Source organism: Phaseolus vulgaris, chromosome 10 (assembly GCF_000499845.2).
Source record: "Phaseolus vulgaris cultivar G19833 chromosome 10, P. vulgaris v2.0, whole genome shotgun sequence".
In the NCBI taxonomy this organism is placed as follows: domain Eukaryota; kingdom Viridiplantae; phylum Streptophyta; class Magnoliopsida; order Fabales; family Fabaceae; genus Phaseolus; species Phaseolus vulgaris.
In genome coordinates, this window is record NC_023750.2 from 37302445 (window position 1) to 37321095 (window position 18651).

The following is an 18651-nucleotide window of genomic DNA, read 5'->3' on the forward strand; positions in this document are numbered from 1 at the left end:
TATATTAGTTAATTTGCATCATTAAATATAATAAGTTTTTACTTAAAATTTTAACCAAAAAAAAGCCAAACATTTGGGAGTTAGAATGGTATCGGTTCCGAAGTGGGAATTAAACATGACAGAATGTGCAGTGGGAACAGAATGTGCAGTGGGTAACCTTTGGGCAGAAGAAACCTCTCTGAATTTTTATATAAACATTTGGGCAGTATGTTAAAAGCATATGTGCAGCCAACACACCATAGGTTACTCTCTCAATCCTTTCTTCTTGATTCAACAAATCTTCATCCACACCAGTGTTACGTTCAACAATGGAGGAAAATTTGACCGAAGAGAAGAAATGGTAGAAAGAAGCTATAGAAAAAAATGATAAGTTGGATGAAAATCAAGAACAAAGATAAATGGCTCACTCACATGAGAAACAATGTTTTTAAAAAATAATAATTAGATAATTATGCGCAATTAATTATTGTACACAATTATACGTAATTAATTTAATAGTGATAAAATCTCATGATTAGTGGATCCCTACATAATTACACACAAGATGAAAGGAGTGAAGGACATGAGATGAAGTCACAACCTGTTCCCAGAGACAACCGACAATAACAGTTACAATAGAGGAAGGAGGAAGACGTGACGGTTACAATGGAGGAAAAGTTGATCGAAGAAAAGAAATAGTAGAAAGTTGCTATAACAAAAATGATAAGTTGGATGACAATCAAGAACAAGGATAAATGGCTCACTTACATGAGAGGGAATGTTTTAAGAAATAATAATTAGAAAATTATATGCAATTATTGTATGTAATTATTGTACGCAATTATACGTAATTAATTTAATAATGATAGTATCTCATGATTAGTGGATCCCTACATAATTACACACAACATGAAAGCCTAAAGGACATGAGATGGAGACACAACCTATTTCCAGCTACAGCGGAGGAAGAAGTCACGGTTAGCATGGAGGAAGAAGTCACGGTTCAGTGGAGCAAAATGTAACCGAGAAAAAATGGTAGAAAGAACTTAAAAACAAAATTATAAGTTGGATGACAACGAAAGATAAATGGTTGCTACAGTAATAGCAACAATTAGCTTTCAAAATGTTGTCAATCCACCAGGGTGTGTCAATCCATTAAGTGGCGTTAGACCAGGTCAATCTGTTTTAGCCGAAAATTTTCCGGATGTTATTCCTTAAATTAAACAGTTTGGAAAGAAGCTAAAGACAAAATTATAAGTTGGATGACAGCAAATGATAAATGGCTCATTGAGATGAGAGGTAATCTGAGCATGGTCAAAATGTAACCGAGAAGAAATGGTGGAAAGAACCTAAAGACAAAATTATAAGTTTGATGACAGCAAATGATAAATGGCTCATTGAGATGAGAGGTAATCTGAACATGATTGCTACAGTAATAGCAACAATTAGCTTTCAAGTATGGTCACACCTCATCATATTTCAGATTCAACCAAAATCATATTTTATAGTATCCTTTAAGTTTGAATTGCAGTCATAGAATTACTGGTACTTACGCGTGTAGTTGGTTCAGTTCTCAATATATTTATGAAACATTGAAATCTAAGAATGTAATTATTTGTAAGGGTTGAGTTTATGGGTTTTAAACATTATATTTATAATTGGTGGAAAGAACCTAATGGCAAAATTTTAAGTTGGATGACAATGAAAGATAAATGACTCATTGAGATGAGAGGTAATTTGAGCATGGTTGCTACAGTAATAGTAACAATTAGCTCTCAAAATGTTGTCAATCCACTAGGTAGTGTTAGACTAGGTCAATCTGTTTTAGCCGAAAATTTTTCGGATGAGTATGTCTTATTCCTTAAATTAAATAGTTATGTTTAATTTCATCCCTAACTATGCTGCTATTTCTTGTGAGTGGCTTATCTTTGGCTAATAGATTTTTATCAAGCATTTTTACGCGTGGAGTTTGTTGGGTTCTCAATATATTTATGAAAAATTGACATTTATGAATGTAATAATTATTTGTAAGGGTTGAATTTATGGGTATGTAATGATACTTTTAAACATTATATTTATAATTGGTGTTTATCTTTTTACATTTTTTTAAAAATGTCCAATCTATCTATAATAACTACAATTCCATTTGAGTTTTTCTTATATTAGTTAATTTGCATCATTATATATAGAGTGAAAAGATAAGTTTTTACTTGCAATTTTAACCAAAAAAAGGCAAACATTTGGCAGTTAGAATGGTATCAGTTCCGAAGTGGGAATTAAACATGGCGAATGTGCAGTGGGAAATGTGCAGTGGGTAACCTTTGGGCAAAAGAAATCTCTCTGAATTTTTATATAAGCATTTGGGCAGTATGTTAAAAGCATATGTGCAGCCAACACACCCTGGGTTATGGAGATGTGAGTGAGCTATTTATCTTTGTTATTGATTTTCATCAAACTTATCATTTTTTCAGCTTTAGGGTATAGGGTTTCTTAATTAAGTCATTAAAGTTTTAAATTTCGATAATATTATTTTAAGTTTGGAATACATCACCTTACCTTCGTAATATAATATTTTTTTCTACTTTTTAATTATTATTATTTATTATTGGAATTTGCTTTAATTGATAAAAAAAAATTCTTAATTAGGTTTCTAAAGGGAGTAGAGTTTTGGAGTTCTTAATATTATACTACATATTTGAATGCCCATAATAATTGATTTGAAGAGTTTTGATTTTGTTACGAATAAGATAGAGAAAGGCATGAATAAAATTGATGAAAAATTTGGTTCTAATACACATGTTAAAAGGTATATGTAGGTAAGGTACATTTGTCGGTGGATTGATGATGATAATAGAGACGCATGCTCAAACATTTATGGACCACATTCGACCTTCAACCTTCAACATTTCCATATCAATATCATATACCAATGTAATTTCATCAATCAAGCTATAAAGATACCTATCTTTTCACAAATATTTAAACACTTTCCACAAAGTTATGAACAAACTCTCTTTTATATGATTATTAAATTTAATCTAGAAACTCAAATTCTTTCTTTTTATCAAAATTTAAAATTAAAAAAAAGGTATTAAAGATAAAGATACTTTAATCCATTATATTGAAAATTTTGATAATGTAAATATACGTCATTAACGTTTAAGTATTTTTTTTAAATACTTATAGAGTGTGTTTTAATTAAATTATTAGAAGTTGTTTTTTTGTGTATAAAAAGAACCTGCGTTAAAAATAAGTTAGGTTATTGAGATTAAATTTGTGATTGAATATCAGCATAAAATAAATACTTATCTAAAAATTAATCTGTAAGACCTCTTTAATATTAGGTTCTTTATTTTTTATTTTTTCAATAATTAAAAGATACAAAAACAGTTAAAACAAAAATCTAAGTTGGTCTATTTGGTAAAAGTAAGAATTTGGTTTCTTTTAACCAAACTCTCTGGCCTATGTTTATTCAAATAACAACCACACAAATTATAAAAACATTGTTTTAAGCTTTTTGAAGAAATTTCAAAGAAAAAAGTCAAAGCTCTCTGTGATGTTCTGGAATTTACTTTGACATTCTTTGTGTTTGAATGTTGTTTCTGGGAAAAGAAATTTTTGTATAAATAGCTCTTGGGAGACCCAAAAGGACTCTTAACTGAAGTTCTTGGAATGGAAGATGAGTTGTTGGAAAATTCATTCTCTTGTTTATTATGAAAACCCATGGCAACTGCCAAAGGCTAAGAAAAACCTTGTAGTACCACAAAAAGAAAAGAATAAAAATGTGCAATATATGTTATTTAAATATTTATTAGTATGTTTTCAAATTAAACTACAGATCTTTTCTATTACAAAAAAGTTTTTTCGTTTTTCTCTAAACCTAATCAAGAAACACTTTCATAAACTAGCACGAAAATCTCTTCTAATTCTAAAAATATACAACCACTTTAAATATTCAAAATATTTTTTTATCATTTCTAATAATTTTACCCTATTCAAACCAAATTATCTTAAAAAAAAATACAAATAGCATCATAGTAAACATAAAAAGATTGGTTTAAAGTACAAAACAAAAAAATTGCATTCTACATCTAAAAATAGAGACCGAATATATCTAGTAAGTTTAATAAATTAATTAATTTATTTAACTAATTTATAAAATATAAAGAAAATTACTTTAATTTATAAGTTATTTAACTTTTTTTTTATATTTTAATATATATTTTTATCCTTATTTATTTATTTATCTATTATTATTTGTTTTAATTTTATTGAGAAAATTAATTATTATAATTTTTTTTATTATATATAGTTTAAATTAAAAATTTAACATTAATTAAAGTAATTAATATTTTATTAATGAAATGATGTAAAAATGATCTACAGTAAACATTGTAAAAAACAATTCAATCTAACGGTTGTTTAAATTTATAAAAAAAAAATTAAATTTAGTGAATATTTTAGTTAAAATAAGAATTAAATAAATTAAAACATAATCAGAAATTATTTATTTAAAAAATGAAACTATAATTACATAATAATACATTTTATCTAGAAAACCTATATTTCATTTGTATAACTATGTTTTTACGTTACTTTATATCTAGTTTATCAAATACTTTTAATTTAATAAATTAATTTATCAATTTATAATTTATTAAAAATTAATTAACTACCAATTAACTTATTAAGTATGTTAACTCATCATATTTGACCACATATTTATTACATAACCTTTAAAATTAAAGGTTTGGTAAAATTTTGGGTGGGGTGACCATGGAGGCTTCAGCAGCCAGTCAAAATCCCACCTGCTAATAATTTTATATTTCTTTCTCTTTTCTTTTTCAAGGGCCTACAATCAATAGTGTCCTCAAAATTCATAATTTTATTATATTTTTATTTTTATGGACTTTAAATAACTAACATCTCATTCTTTTAGATTTTGTAAATATTTATAAATATATAAATAACATAATTTTCTTGTATGTGTATTGTACCACAATTAACAATTAAAATATCAATTTGGCTTTAATAATGACAACGTTTATATATTTATTTTTTTATTAAAAAAAAGTAAACTATGCCTTGTTTAATATGGTTTCCTGAACTTTCTCAAATTTTTACTTGACGGGTTATAGTATTATAAATTGAAAAAGCATTATTAAAAGCGAATTTTGCAGAAAAATGTTTAGTATTATTTTATAACTTAAACATATTTTACTCTTTCATCATCAAGTAAATACGTTAATAGGTAAAATAATAAATTTTAAATGTATATATTAACATGCAATGTCATTTAGAAGATGGAATAATTACCTATAATACTTTTAGTTTATCTTTTTGAATCTCTAATTTGTTAGGTGATTATGTCATTTTAATTTATCAGTGATTTTTCAAAAAATTACACATGTTAAATTATCAATATGTTGTGATATAATTAGGATTGTTATTTTACAACGTAAATAAAAAATATTTAACAATGGTTTACTTGATAAAATTAACTTATAATTAGCTAGTAGATGATGAGAATAATTTTTTAAAAGTTGTATATAATTTTTTGATTTGGATAAGATATTTTATTTAAATGTGTTAACAAATATTAATTAAATTAATTTTTTTAATTTAAAATATTTTTCATTTTTATAATTTTTATTATATATATTTTCCATACAATATAATGTAATGAAATATTAATGTAATTTTTTTAAATTTAAAATTAAAAAATAGCTAAATAAATATTAAAAATAGTATAATAATGAATTATTTATAAACAATTAAAATAATCAATAATCGATTCAATACAAGTAATTGCATATTTATTTTTTAGCAGAATAAAAGAAAATACACTCTTAGTACAAAAAATAATAATTTTATGTTAGTTTTGTTTCAACTCGATGAATAGTTAAGTTAATTAAACATTTAAATTTAATATTCAATTAAGGTTGGAGAGAAAAGCTTCTACCCTTTTCTTCTTACTTTTTAAGATTTAAAATATCTAGTGATTCTCATCGTTAATTCTTTATTTAATAAACACACATAATAAATACTAACATTACACATACTCAATTATATTAATTGTATAGAAAATTTAAATGTTTAATTAACTCAATTAAAAAAATAACTTTTATTCTATTCATACTAACTTTGTAAATTTTTTTTACTATTGATGTTAAAAATATATTCTAAGATTACTTAAAAATTTGATTTGAGAATAAGAAATGAAAGAATATATTTTTTTAAAAAAAGTATAAACTCAATTTAGTCTTTGTCTTTGATAATTATGAATTCATTTGGTCCAAAATTGATGGCATTCATCTGATCCTCTCTCCAATCTATCACTTTCTTTCTCTTATTTTCTGTTATCATCATCACGATTTCCTATGATTTTAGGCTCCTTTTTCAATTTTATTTTTCTTTCTCCCATAAAATTAAATTAAAAATTATTAAAAATTTACAACGTCAGAAAGGAATACACATCATTTTGCACCTGCTGAATAAAAACGAAGACATTCATATAAATACTTCTACAACAAGTCTCATCTTTCGTTCTCTGACACTTGTTTCTCCAAACCTACCTTTCCATCTTTTCCATCAGACCATCATTATTAGATACCCTCTTCACCACTCTCTGCATCTACACAATTTTTATTTCTGGTTCTCTTGAAAAAATTTATCTTTTCTCTCTTCCTTTGTTCTGCATAAAATTGCATAGATATAAAAAAAATGAAGGTATGGTTCACACTTGCCAAGTTTGGTTCTTTTATGCTGTTATTTATTTACTCACTCATTTTCTAAAAATGGTTAATTTTCTCCTCCTCTTAACTTTTGACTCAGAACTTAACTCATTGTTGATTCTCCATGAGCTTTATGCCTTCCCCTTTTTTCCTTTTCTCTTTTCACAGCCTCTGTTTTCTCCTTTTTTTCTCCAGATTCAAAGATCTGGGTGGCCTTAAATGGATTTTGATATTTTCTTCTCCAGAATCCTGGTTTTGAATTTAGTTTGGAAATCTAGGTCTACATGAGGGATGCTTTATATTACATGTTTTCTAATGTATAATAAGCTTTTGGTTGGTATAGAAATTTTTTTTTCAAGTGTTTCACATTTTTGTTTGCTCTGGAAACATTCTTTCAGTGATTCATTATAATAGAATATGGTTTGAATCAATTTATAATTTTGGTTGCAGAAGTTTGTACTCAAGTTGGATTTGCATGATGACAAGGATAAGCAGAAGGCCTTGAAAACAGTTTCAACTCTTTCAGGTACTAAATAGTAACTTTTGTTGTTGTTGTTCACTTTACTTCTTTTGTTTTGGTTGTTCCTCCACTATTTTTTTAGTATTTTAATTTAGCATTATCATCTTGAAAAATGAATTATTTCGAATCGGTCAATAGGACAGTGGTAGAGGACTGCACGTCTCTTATCCTGGCGTCTTTTGTATCTAAAATGCTTTAATATTTGTTTTTATTGGTTTTGAATGAAAGATAACAAAAACTTCAAAAAATAAAACTAATAGTAAGATGTCTATGTTCTTAAATTTGCCATGTATATTTAATTATTCTGCTTATTTAATATTAAGTATAAATCTTTAATATTTTGGTATTCTGGAACAGAATGGTGCCTTTTGGGGCAAATTGGAAGTTACTCAAAAGTACCTTATTATTTTCCTTAAATCTTTTACCTATAAACACTAAGATGATCCACCTAATTCTCCATCCCCTGAGAACAAAACATGTTTAATGCAAAGCATTAGTCTAAAATGACTTGCTATTGCAGAACATTAACTTTCATTTCTGTAGTTGTAACCGATCATCTAGGTGTGTAATAGCTGTTCAACAAATTCTCCAGAGGTTATGTTAAACTAGAATTGCAATGGCTTTTTGAAACTGTTTTTGAGAATAGAGCTTTTCTATATAGCACTGCAAGGAAGCAGTTATTTGTATATCTGCATAAAGTAATTTGCATTATGATTTGTATTTAGTATTGGTTAAACTCTTCCAAGTGAATCACTGTCTAAGATTGTTAGTTTTTGCTTGACCATTTGGTTCTGATTGGATTGGCATCCTTCACATTTGATGTTCTACCTTTTGAGAGAAATATTTGTTCAATGAAAATGTGCTTGTGCAACATCTTAGGAATTGATGCCATCTCCATGAACATGAAAGAGAAGAAGTTAACGGTGATAGGAACAGTAGATCCAGTAAGTGTAGTGAGCAAATTGCGCAAATACTGGCAGACAGACATAGTGGAAGTAGGACCAGTGAAGGAGCCAGAGAAGAAAGAGGATGCCAAGAAAGCAGAGGCCAAGAAGGAGGGAGACAAGAAAGATGAGCAAAAGAAGGAAGAGGGCAAGAAAGAAGAAGGAAAGAAAGATGAAAAGAAGGAAGATGAGAAAAAGAAAGAGCCACTCCCAGATCCAGTTTTGGAATGGGTCAAGGCTCAAAGAGCTGCATATAACCCCTACATGACCACACACTACTATGCTCCAAGCATAGAAGAGAATCCCAACGCATGTGTGATTTGTTGAAAGAAAAAAAAATTTAGATGCAATTTAGTAGGTGCTTTTGGTGTTGTTTTTCTATTAGAACTTGAATTTCATTTGGTAATATGTGTGTAAACATTTATTACGCATATTACTGTGATAAAACATCAATTCTGATCTAATAGCAATATCAAAAACACCTAAAGAACTGTATGTAAGTTTTGTCAACTGTTAAATAGTAAGCTGTCTCCAGACACAAGGGAAAGGACACACTTCTTCATCATGGTAATGGATTCAATTCACAGAAACTCCTTGTACATAATATGGTGATGTATTGTTGAGCTATTTGAGATGTTTTCAATGTGTAGAGAAGAAGAATAAAATTTTGGGGATGTAATTTGAGTATACTTTATCTGAATGTATCACTATCCATTACATTAATATAGCGTGTGTGTTTGCCTGAAATATCATTGGAAATGAAATGAAATATATTATTTGTGGGGTTGGGTGGGGGGAAGCAGCCCCAACCCAGGATCTATTGGCACGTCCTCAACCACTCCAAACCATAAAGAAAATGTCTTTTCTTGTTAGACAGTAGCACTGTCCTGTATTTCTTCTTGTGGGGCATGGTGGCTCAAAAGCATATGCATAGTACCCCATTATTGAGATTCTTTTTTCGTTTCAGAGCTGTCTTTCTCTTCATTGCGTGTTATCATAATTCCTGTCAATCTTTGCCTCTCACGTAATCCATTGTTATGAGGATTCTGATTAATCTCTGCCTAACAAGATTGTGGTTACCTTGTTGCACGGCATTTGCGATTCAGAGAAAAGCCAAGGCAATTTGTGGGGTTGGTTTGTCTCATTGGTTAACTTGATGCATGATTGAAGCTTCATGATCCCAAGTGCACTATTAGCTGGTCATAATTGCTACCATCATTCTTTTTCTAGTGGTGTTCATGAGCTAATTGACCTTCATCTTTCAGTCTTATCTAGTGAGAAATACATGTATGATACTAAACTTTTATATATTATTAGTTTTGGGTACATACGGTTTGTTTTATTGTTTTGGAAAATCTGTTCATGCTCATGTATCAGATTTTTACTCGTTTTCTAATACACTAATTAGTGGAGTATGATGAAAGTGGGTTCATAATAACCTCACTATCAATAACTTTTTCTTTATTATTCTCACCAAAGACAAGCACATAACTTCAACCTCCATTAACAATTGTACAATCAAATTCAAGTTTTTCTTTTGTTACAAAAAATTACATAAACATTCAGTTACTTTTTTCTTTTATCTCACTTCCTTTTTTATCACACCACTTACTAGATTTTTACCTGTATTTTTCTATCTTTTTCGTCTTTTAACTCAATCTATCCCAAAATAAAAGGAACGTTTATCACTACTCTTTATTCAGTCCACATACAGAAACTCTTTTTCATAACATATTTTGTATACAAGCTTCCTATAAGTACAAAATGCTTAATATTGTATCATTTAATGTATGTATTTATTTCCAATTTGAGACCACAGAAATAACTGAAACTATCTCATTTAATTGATCCATGCTTAATTTATATTTGATTTATCTGTTTTGTTTTTTCTTCATGTTTTTTAAGAGACATCTACTGAGATAAAATCGAAATATATTTTTCAAGTGGGAGACTGGTCTATTTTAATTGCTCGTGACTCTGCTACACATTGTTCCTTCTAAAGTATTATCTTATTTTTTTTACAAATTATAAACAGTACACCTTTGGAGCTATTTTAACCATATATAGATATTTTAAGACAAGTCAGATAAACCAATTTAGAGAGATAAAAAAAAGCATATTTAAAAGTTTTTTTCTTCTTATTATATGCTAATGATTATGTCATAATTTGCTTCATTTTTTGTACTAGATAAAATTTAACATCCTTTTTACTTCACTAAAGAGCCTTTACTATAAAATATAGTAATATGCAGAAAATTTCACAAATATTAACTAAATTAACATATAATCTCAATCTAATGATATATTTTTTCACATGCATATAAAAATTTGTATTAAATAAATTTAACCTGCATGTATGCAAAAGGACTAGAAAAATAATATAAAAAGGAGTAGAAAAAAGTAGGAAGAATAGTATTCGATTGAAAAGGAAAAAAAATATAAATAAGCAAGGGAAAATAGTGAATAAAAACTTGCCAAAATGGACACAATAGTTAGTAAAAAGATAATTTTTGATTTTTTTTAAATGGAAAGGAAAAAACCATGCAAATAAGTCGAAAGAAAGACAAAATATTATGTAAACAACGTAGAAACAATGAGCAGAAAAAATAATTTAAATTAGTAGAAAAAATGAAATAAGGTAGAAAGAATTATGAAATTTGATGGCACTTCAATCAAATAGAAAGAAAAAAACCTTTAGTAGAAAAAAAAGAGAGAGAGTAAGGATACGTTTGTTTAAAAAAATCGAGAAAATATATTTAGAATAACACACAAATTAAGAGTATTTTGTATGGAAAACTTTCTTCGCAGATTTGCGAAGAAAGATATATATTGTATTCGGACGACTGAATCAATCCTAATGACTCGGTCAAGAACTTGACCATTCAACCAATTAACCACAATGAGAAGGTTACATGACGACACGTGACCAACCGATCTATAACGACAAACCATGGGTTGACCAAGTCAGCAGAGTTAATCCACGATTAAGAGTTGTTTAACACAACCCTAAACATGAACCAACCTCCTAATCCGGCCCACCAATAAAGGCCCATTAAGGTAATATAAATAGCACAAACCCCAAAAACTAGGTACGTCATTATCTTCAGTACTCTGACACCCGAGTGTTGACACTCAAGTATTGATTTGAGCGTTGGAGTGCCTTATGCAGGTACACCCCTAACCCATGGAACCAAACCACCGAGAGAAGGAAGGCATAACAGGAAGTTTGCAAGTGACTCTGACCGACAGAAGGAAGTGGAAGAACAATCTTTCTCTGGCCCCAACACTCGTTCGAGAACACGCACACGCACACATACAAACACACATAAATCATTCTGTTAACCTTTTTCATTTTAAATTTAAATTTTTATTTATTTTTAATAAAATTACATAATTAAATATAATATAATAATATTTAAAAAAATAAAAATATTAAATGTTAAATAAGTTTATGTCAGAAAAATGTATAATAATCAATAATTATTATAATTATAATTATTATTAATAATAATAAATATTTTTTATAATAAAAAAAATTATATAATAATTATATTAATTATAAAAAAATAAATATAAAAATAATAATGTTCTTTAATATAAAAATATTTTTTTATCAAATATTTATAATTATAAATATTTAAATATTTTTTTAAAAAACTTATATCATTTAAATATTTTTATCAAATAGTTCTAATATATTATTCAAAATAATATTTCAATCACTAAAAATAATATTTTAATTAAAATAATTATAATTTATAGATAAATAAATAAAATTAATTTTTTTAATAATTTTTAAATATAAAGTTAATTTTGTAAACTTACATTTTTATCAATTAAAAAAATACAATTTTAATTACATCTATCACATCATTCACAAACTTTCATAAATTTTTCATACACTTTCCGCTCTCATCTTAATCCAAACAATATCACTTTCTTCACACTTTTCATTCAAATCATCTCAAATGCACTTTCTCAAATCCACTCTCTAATCCAAACAAAGCATAAAAGATAATGTAAATTAACATGAAAAAGGGCAAGAAAATAGGTCATAAAATAACTCTAAATTCTAATACTATGGAAAATAATAAAATAGTTTACATAAATAGAGTTAAAATAAAATTTTACTATTTATATTTTTTCATTTTATAGGTTTATTTGTAGTATTATTTAAGTTGATTAGTATATTATATTCATAATTTTTCATCAATAAAAAATCATATAACATAATATGTGCATAATATCATAGTGTAGCCATGATATGAAGAATTAATAATAAGGAGACACGCACCAACACATCTTTTAGACAGTCTTGGATTATTCATTAAAAATTAAAAAGTTAAGATTAACTTATTAAAAAGAATGAACATTTTTTATTTTCAATTAATTTTAATCAAATATACATAATTGGCTTAGGAAATTAAGTCTATTGATGTAATATTAAGATGATATTTTAATAGAAACCAGTATTAAAATATTTAATGCAACTGCATACATTGAACTCAAATCTACAACAAAATATAATCTTGCATCCAACACCATTAACACCATTTGCAATACAGAGTAGTGGTACAGTGAAAACTAAAAAACTATTTACTAATTATTTGTGAAGATATCATTGATTAATTTAAATATTATTATTATTATCATAATCAGTATTATTATTATTATTATTATTATTATATCTTTATTTACTACAAGAAAAATATTAAATATAAATTAGTTTTAAGATAAAAAATAATTAGTAATTATATTAATTAAATTAAATATTATTTTAGATATTATAAAAATTATTGGTATTTAAAGTATTTTTTTTCTTTAAAATAATACGTAATATAGTTAATACAATAATTAATTTTTTTTTTCTAAAATTAATTTATATTTTTTTGGTGATTATAATTATTACAAAAGATTTGTTAATTAGTTATATATGATAATTGGGTTATTAAACCATCATTTTAAAAACAAAGATAACATGTCTAATAAGTTAAACATAAAAAAGTTCATTACAAATGAGTACTTCCTTCTCCATGTAGCAAAATGAGTTTTTTTATTTTTTTATTTAAAAAAACACATGATTTTTTATATGTATAAAAAATACAAATTACATGGCATATACCAACTAGAAATAAATGTACGGGTAGATGTAAAACTCAACTACAAAGTATAGTAATAATTTTTTAAATAACTGTATTTTGGTTAAAGAATTTTGTTTTAGCAAATTAATATGATCTAGTATTTCCTAAAATATGTATATTTCCTTAAATAAAATAAAATAATATGGAAAAGGTAATTTTTCGAAAATACACTTTATAACTGTTAATGTGAAATAAGAATAAATATTTAATTCATTTTGTCATTGATATTATAAAACGAATACTAGAATAAATTTAAAACTTCCTAGAACATATATACATAGAGGGTATATACTAAAAACACAAAATTTGATGAATATTTTTTAATGTGATTCAAAATATTTAATACTTAAGTATGTTTAAATTACTCAAACCCTTAATCACTTATAATAGCCATCGATTATTAAAAGTATGTTTAAACTCCTTTCTTCCTTCTATTAGAAAGCCAAATTATAAAAAAAACAATGAACTATAAAAAAACACAACCCACACACATATTTTATATATATATATATATCCTGTAACTGTTGAAGCTATTTTTTTAATCAATGAAGGTCAGCAATGATGATAAATATATGAGCCATTGTTAGGTAATTTTGTCACTGATGATGATATTAGCCATTGATTAGGTGTTGGTCGGTTAGTGAGTGTGATTTATCTTCGTCAGCAGATATCATTCCAACTTCCAACATGGTATATTCAAGCTCTATATATCTGCAAATCTAACTTATCAGAAGAATGGTTATCCAAAAAGAAAAACTGTGATCAGAAACATTTTGGTCTTGATGAGGAGAAGGAAGATTAGGGAGCATCAACCATATCAAGCAAAGTTCAAAACGATAAAAACAATTAATATTAACCAAAAGAAAAGAAGGTGATACGATAACAACAATAAACAGTAGCAGCATGAATGAAAATCATGCATGGAAAAAAGCCAGAGGGATTGATTGTTATACAAGTTTTCTGCTTCCAAATTCAAACTGAATTTATGTTTTGTCGGGGCTTTTTCATTTTTGGTTTAAATCAAGGTACACGCTAGTGTCAAAAAAGCATGTTGTCACTGTTGAAAATACGTGCAAGATATAAATGCAACTAACTTCCAAATACAAGCGTCAAGGAACATGCACAAACACGTAGGATTCTTATCCTTAAATTATAAGGACGGTGTTTCTTATATTGATCACAGTGCCAGTACCCCAGATTTTTACTTTTTCAATGTGTTGGTTGACTCCAAGTCAATGCATATTAATTTCATTAGTTAAAACTAAAATAGTGTAAAGTGTCAGCATTCATTTATAGCTGTTGCCCAACATAAATATGATTTTGTCAGTGATTTCATCTCTCAAAATGCACCTTTGCTTCATCCCTTTCACCCTACCCTTCGAATTTCCTCCTGTGAGCTATAATAATACTAATGAACCACTCCTTGAATACAAGTTATGTAAAACTATTAGAGTTTGATTTTCATAGATGGTTGATGTAAAAAAACTTACTACTTTATATCAGTAAAAAAAATCATAACAGGTACAGTTTTTAAGGTCATTATTGTTGTCAATAACTCAAAATATGTTCAATCTTAATTATAAGGATCTTGTTATCTCTGTCCAATTGTATATAGAAGGAAATATGAAGAAATCTGTACTATATGAAGAATTTACAGACAAACAAAGTGTGAAGTTCTTTTTTGAAGGTAAAAAGAATAAAAACCAAAGAATTCTCTATTGTATATTGATTGATTTTTCTTAGTGAGATTATCTTCTTTGTGTAGATTTAAGTCGCATCGATCTGTTTCTAAGATAATTGGTTGAAACACGTAAACTGTGTTGTTTTATTAATCTTTCTTTTAAATTTTTTTTGTGACGTTTTAATTTCTGTGTAATTAGATTCCTGTGTGTGGATGTTACGTTTCTTGGATACTGTGCCATCTTTGGGTTTCTTTTTCTTTGTTCTTGATATATGCAGGTATTTTCTTGAAGTTTCTTTGTTCTGATCCTGAAATAAGATAGTGGAACATGAAATTCTTTACGTTACTTAAAGTAATCTGCCTCATTTTGTTGATTTATGTGAAGCATGCATAATCAAAGTCATAGATTAATACTATTAATTTAGTTCTTTAATTAGTGATTGACTAAACCTAAAAAAGCCTTAATCAATTGAATAGTTAGTTTATGGTTGGATCAATGACATGTTTTTGGATTTGTTCATCACTTCCCCACTGTCTGCGTTTGTTCTTACTTTTGGTGTCCGTCTACATCACTAAGCTAGTCGATGCCAGCTATAATGGAGACTAATGGTTGAAATAATTTTTATTTTGTTCGTTAAACCATGACGCTACGTTGGCTCACAGAAACATGGCAGAGAAAAAATGCTAAAAGATTTTCTTGTTTCATTTGGCTAAAGGGGAAAAGAGAAGAAAACTGGGAAAATGACCTCTTGTGTATTAGCAGGAGAAGAATATAGGGAGGAAAATAATATGTATTTTTAATTTAAACTATTTTTATTAAAGTTAAGGAAATAGTGACATTACCGTGTAAAAAGATTAAACTTAAATCCACAAAATTTAATAAACTGATTTTGTGTTGACTATAAAAGGATTTTTACCATGCTTAATACAATTGCGATAGCAATTTGTATTAATCATATAGATGCGTCAGTTATAATTTAATTGGTAGTGATAATTTATGTTGATGCAAAAAAGTATAATAACATAAAATAAATAAATTTGTGGAGTATCTTTTTATCATTATTAATCGTGGATACTTGTTCAATTAAATAAAAATGACTATAATTATGTAGGAATATAGAAACAAATATTTGAATTAAACATGGAGGGACATTAGTAACGTGTGTGGGGAGGGAGAAGATGCAAGGGGAGGGAGAATATGCAAACTGGTGTCATAAGTATTTAGAAAATAGAAGCTAGTGACGATATTAGGTTTTGGGATAATAAGTGGGTAAGCTAACCTAAAATGTTACGATTGTTGCTTAGGCTACATTCTATATTAGATCATGGTAGAATCGTGTGAGGTTGGTATGTGGATTGCCATATGTTGGCAATGGTGCTTATTAGTAAGGAGGAGAAATATGTTTTAATGAGAAATTGACCAAACAAATGATACTAGGATGTGGGTTACTGAACAAAATGAGATTTTTTCTATTAGGTCGGCATATTATGCATATGATATTTAACATAATCATAATACGTGTGATAATGGTATGCTCTTCATACCCTTTTGGTATGTAAAGACTCTTCCTAGTGCTTAGGTTTTTGTTGAAGAGTTTTACAAGGTAAATTTCGAACTAGGATGAATATAGTGAGAAGAGGAGTAACTTTAAATACCACAATTTTCTCTCTGTGTCAAGCTCATGAGGAATTTGTCCAACATTTGTTCTTAGGATGTAAAATAGCCTGATGCATATGGAATAAATGTTGGAATTGGCTAGGTGTAAAGTATGTACAACATGATGATCTCAAATGCGATTATGAACAATTTCATATTTTTCATGTTAATCACAAACAATTTGGTATGAAATGAAAGGGGTTATGGGTAGCAATAGTCTGGGGTATTTGGAATTATAAGAATAAATTTATTTTTGAACAAGGGAAGATGGATGCAAAGAATTTTTTATTCAATCCAACTAAAGACTTGGACTTGGTTGTCTGCTAAGATATCTTATTTTAATTATTCTTATTTAGATTGGCTGTTGAACTCTTACATTTGCTTTCAAATCTTAAAGGTGATTTTGTTGAGCCAAACTTATTAGGTCATATATATGAACGCAATATACTATGCTATATGGTTTTTTTTTCTACTTGTTTTGGATCAAAAGGAGTTTCTATCCAAAGGTTTTTTTCTTAATTGGTGGTTGAGAAAGGTATTTTTTAAGGATGAAGGGACAAGATAAAATTTGTAGTTTTTGGTTTCTTTTGACAAATGTATACTTCCTTAGAGTTGCTAGTTTTTTTAGGTTCAAAACAAATATTATAGTTAAGTAAATTATGATGAACTTATTTGAAGTTGTTTTAGGTTTATTGTTTAGGCATTCCTAAATGTCCTCTATTTATTTCATACTTTCTTTGCTAATAAAAATACATTATTATCTTTAATTTTTTTTATCAGCAATAAAATAAATAAATAAATACTAGCTATTAATACATTATTATCTTTCCTAAATACATTATTATCTTTAATAATAATACTAGCTAGGAGAAAGACCATTTGTATCTTTTCTATATAATTTTAAAATGAAACTTCATATAAAAGAATTGCATTATTGAAAACCTTTTTTTTATGGATATGGTGGATTTTGTGAAGATGTTTTTAATTTTGCGATAACATTTTAGTAATAATTTTTGTGACATGTTTTGTAATAAACTTAATTCATTGCAAGGATATCCACAATAAAATGAAATAATGTAGTGTTAACCAAGAATTTTTTTATAATAAATTATATATAAAAAAAAATTAGTTAAAAAAATTATAACAAATTATTTAAAATAACAATCACTAAGGTATTTTTTTAATGGTGTAATATGAAGTTCTCGAGTATTCTTACCAAATCTATCAAATATTAAATGGGTGCTTAAACAAAGGTGAAAGTTTGCTTAAAGTGAACCAAAATATAGACTTCTCACACAAGATGTCTACTCTAGGGATTAATGGAACAAGAATGAAAAATCTACTCATTATACTTTGATATGCATCTTGGAGCGAAATGATGACTGGTCTGCAAGTATGCATTAATGATCAATATGGATATGTAAAAAATGTTCGTCTAAAATAGTGGCCAAACTTCCTGTATTCTCTAATCCTCTTGTGGTTAATGTTGGGTTCAAATTCTCTGACTATTTTATCATTAGATGGACAACCGGATGCATCATCCTTTGTTGTGTTTTGTAAGTCTCTATTTCTTATATATTTTTTAGTCATCTTGAAGAAAAAACATAGTTACGTTAGTAAATCATGCATAATTAATTCAAAATGATATTGATGCAAATAACCAAAATAACATATTAGAATCAATTCTTCATAATTATGTCATCTTTGTTTTTTTCTTTTCCAAATACATAAAAAATATGTTCATATAAATATAATTACTATATAATGTGCATGTGCGTGTGTTAAATGATTAATTTCACATATCTAATTTAAATAACATCAACACATAACAAATTCATCATTTAATAGTTGAAAAGTTAATGAAGTCATTACTTAAGAACATTTAGGCATAAAAGTTACCCTTTCAAAACAAGTAATATGGGTAGCACTAATTGAAGTCCACTATTAAACCAAGTAAACAATTTACACATAATTTTATTTTAAAGTATGCAACAA

At 27.2% G+C, this 18651-nt stretch overlaps 1 protein-coding gene across 4 annotated transcripts; it reads left to right on the top strand.

Annotated features, from left to right (window-relative positions):
- The first annotated feature begins 6468 nt into the window (after positions 1-6468).
- On the top strand, positions 6469-8924 carry LOC137818712 (heavy metal-associated isoprenylated plant protein 39-like). Of its 4 annotated transcripts, none has more exons than XM_068622285.1 (3): positions 6469-6708; positions 7164-7239; positions 8113-8924. In XM_068622285.1, exons 1-3 carry the CDS (start codon positions 6703-6705, stop codon positions 8502-8504), a joined length of 474 nt encoding a protein of 157 aa, XP_068478386.1. In that variant the 5' UTR covers positions 6469-6702; the 3' UTR covers positions 8505-8924. The 4 variants fall into 4 exon arrangements, with proteins under 4 accessions (XP_068478386.1, XP_068478384.1, XP_068478387.1 ...); XM_068622283.1 differs by lacking the exon at positions 6469-6708 and adding an exon at positions 6718-7030; XM_068622286.1 differs by lacking the exon at positions 6469-6708 and adding an exon at positions 6729-6779.
- The last annotated feature ends 9727 nt before the right edge of the window (positions 8925-18651 follow it).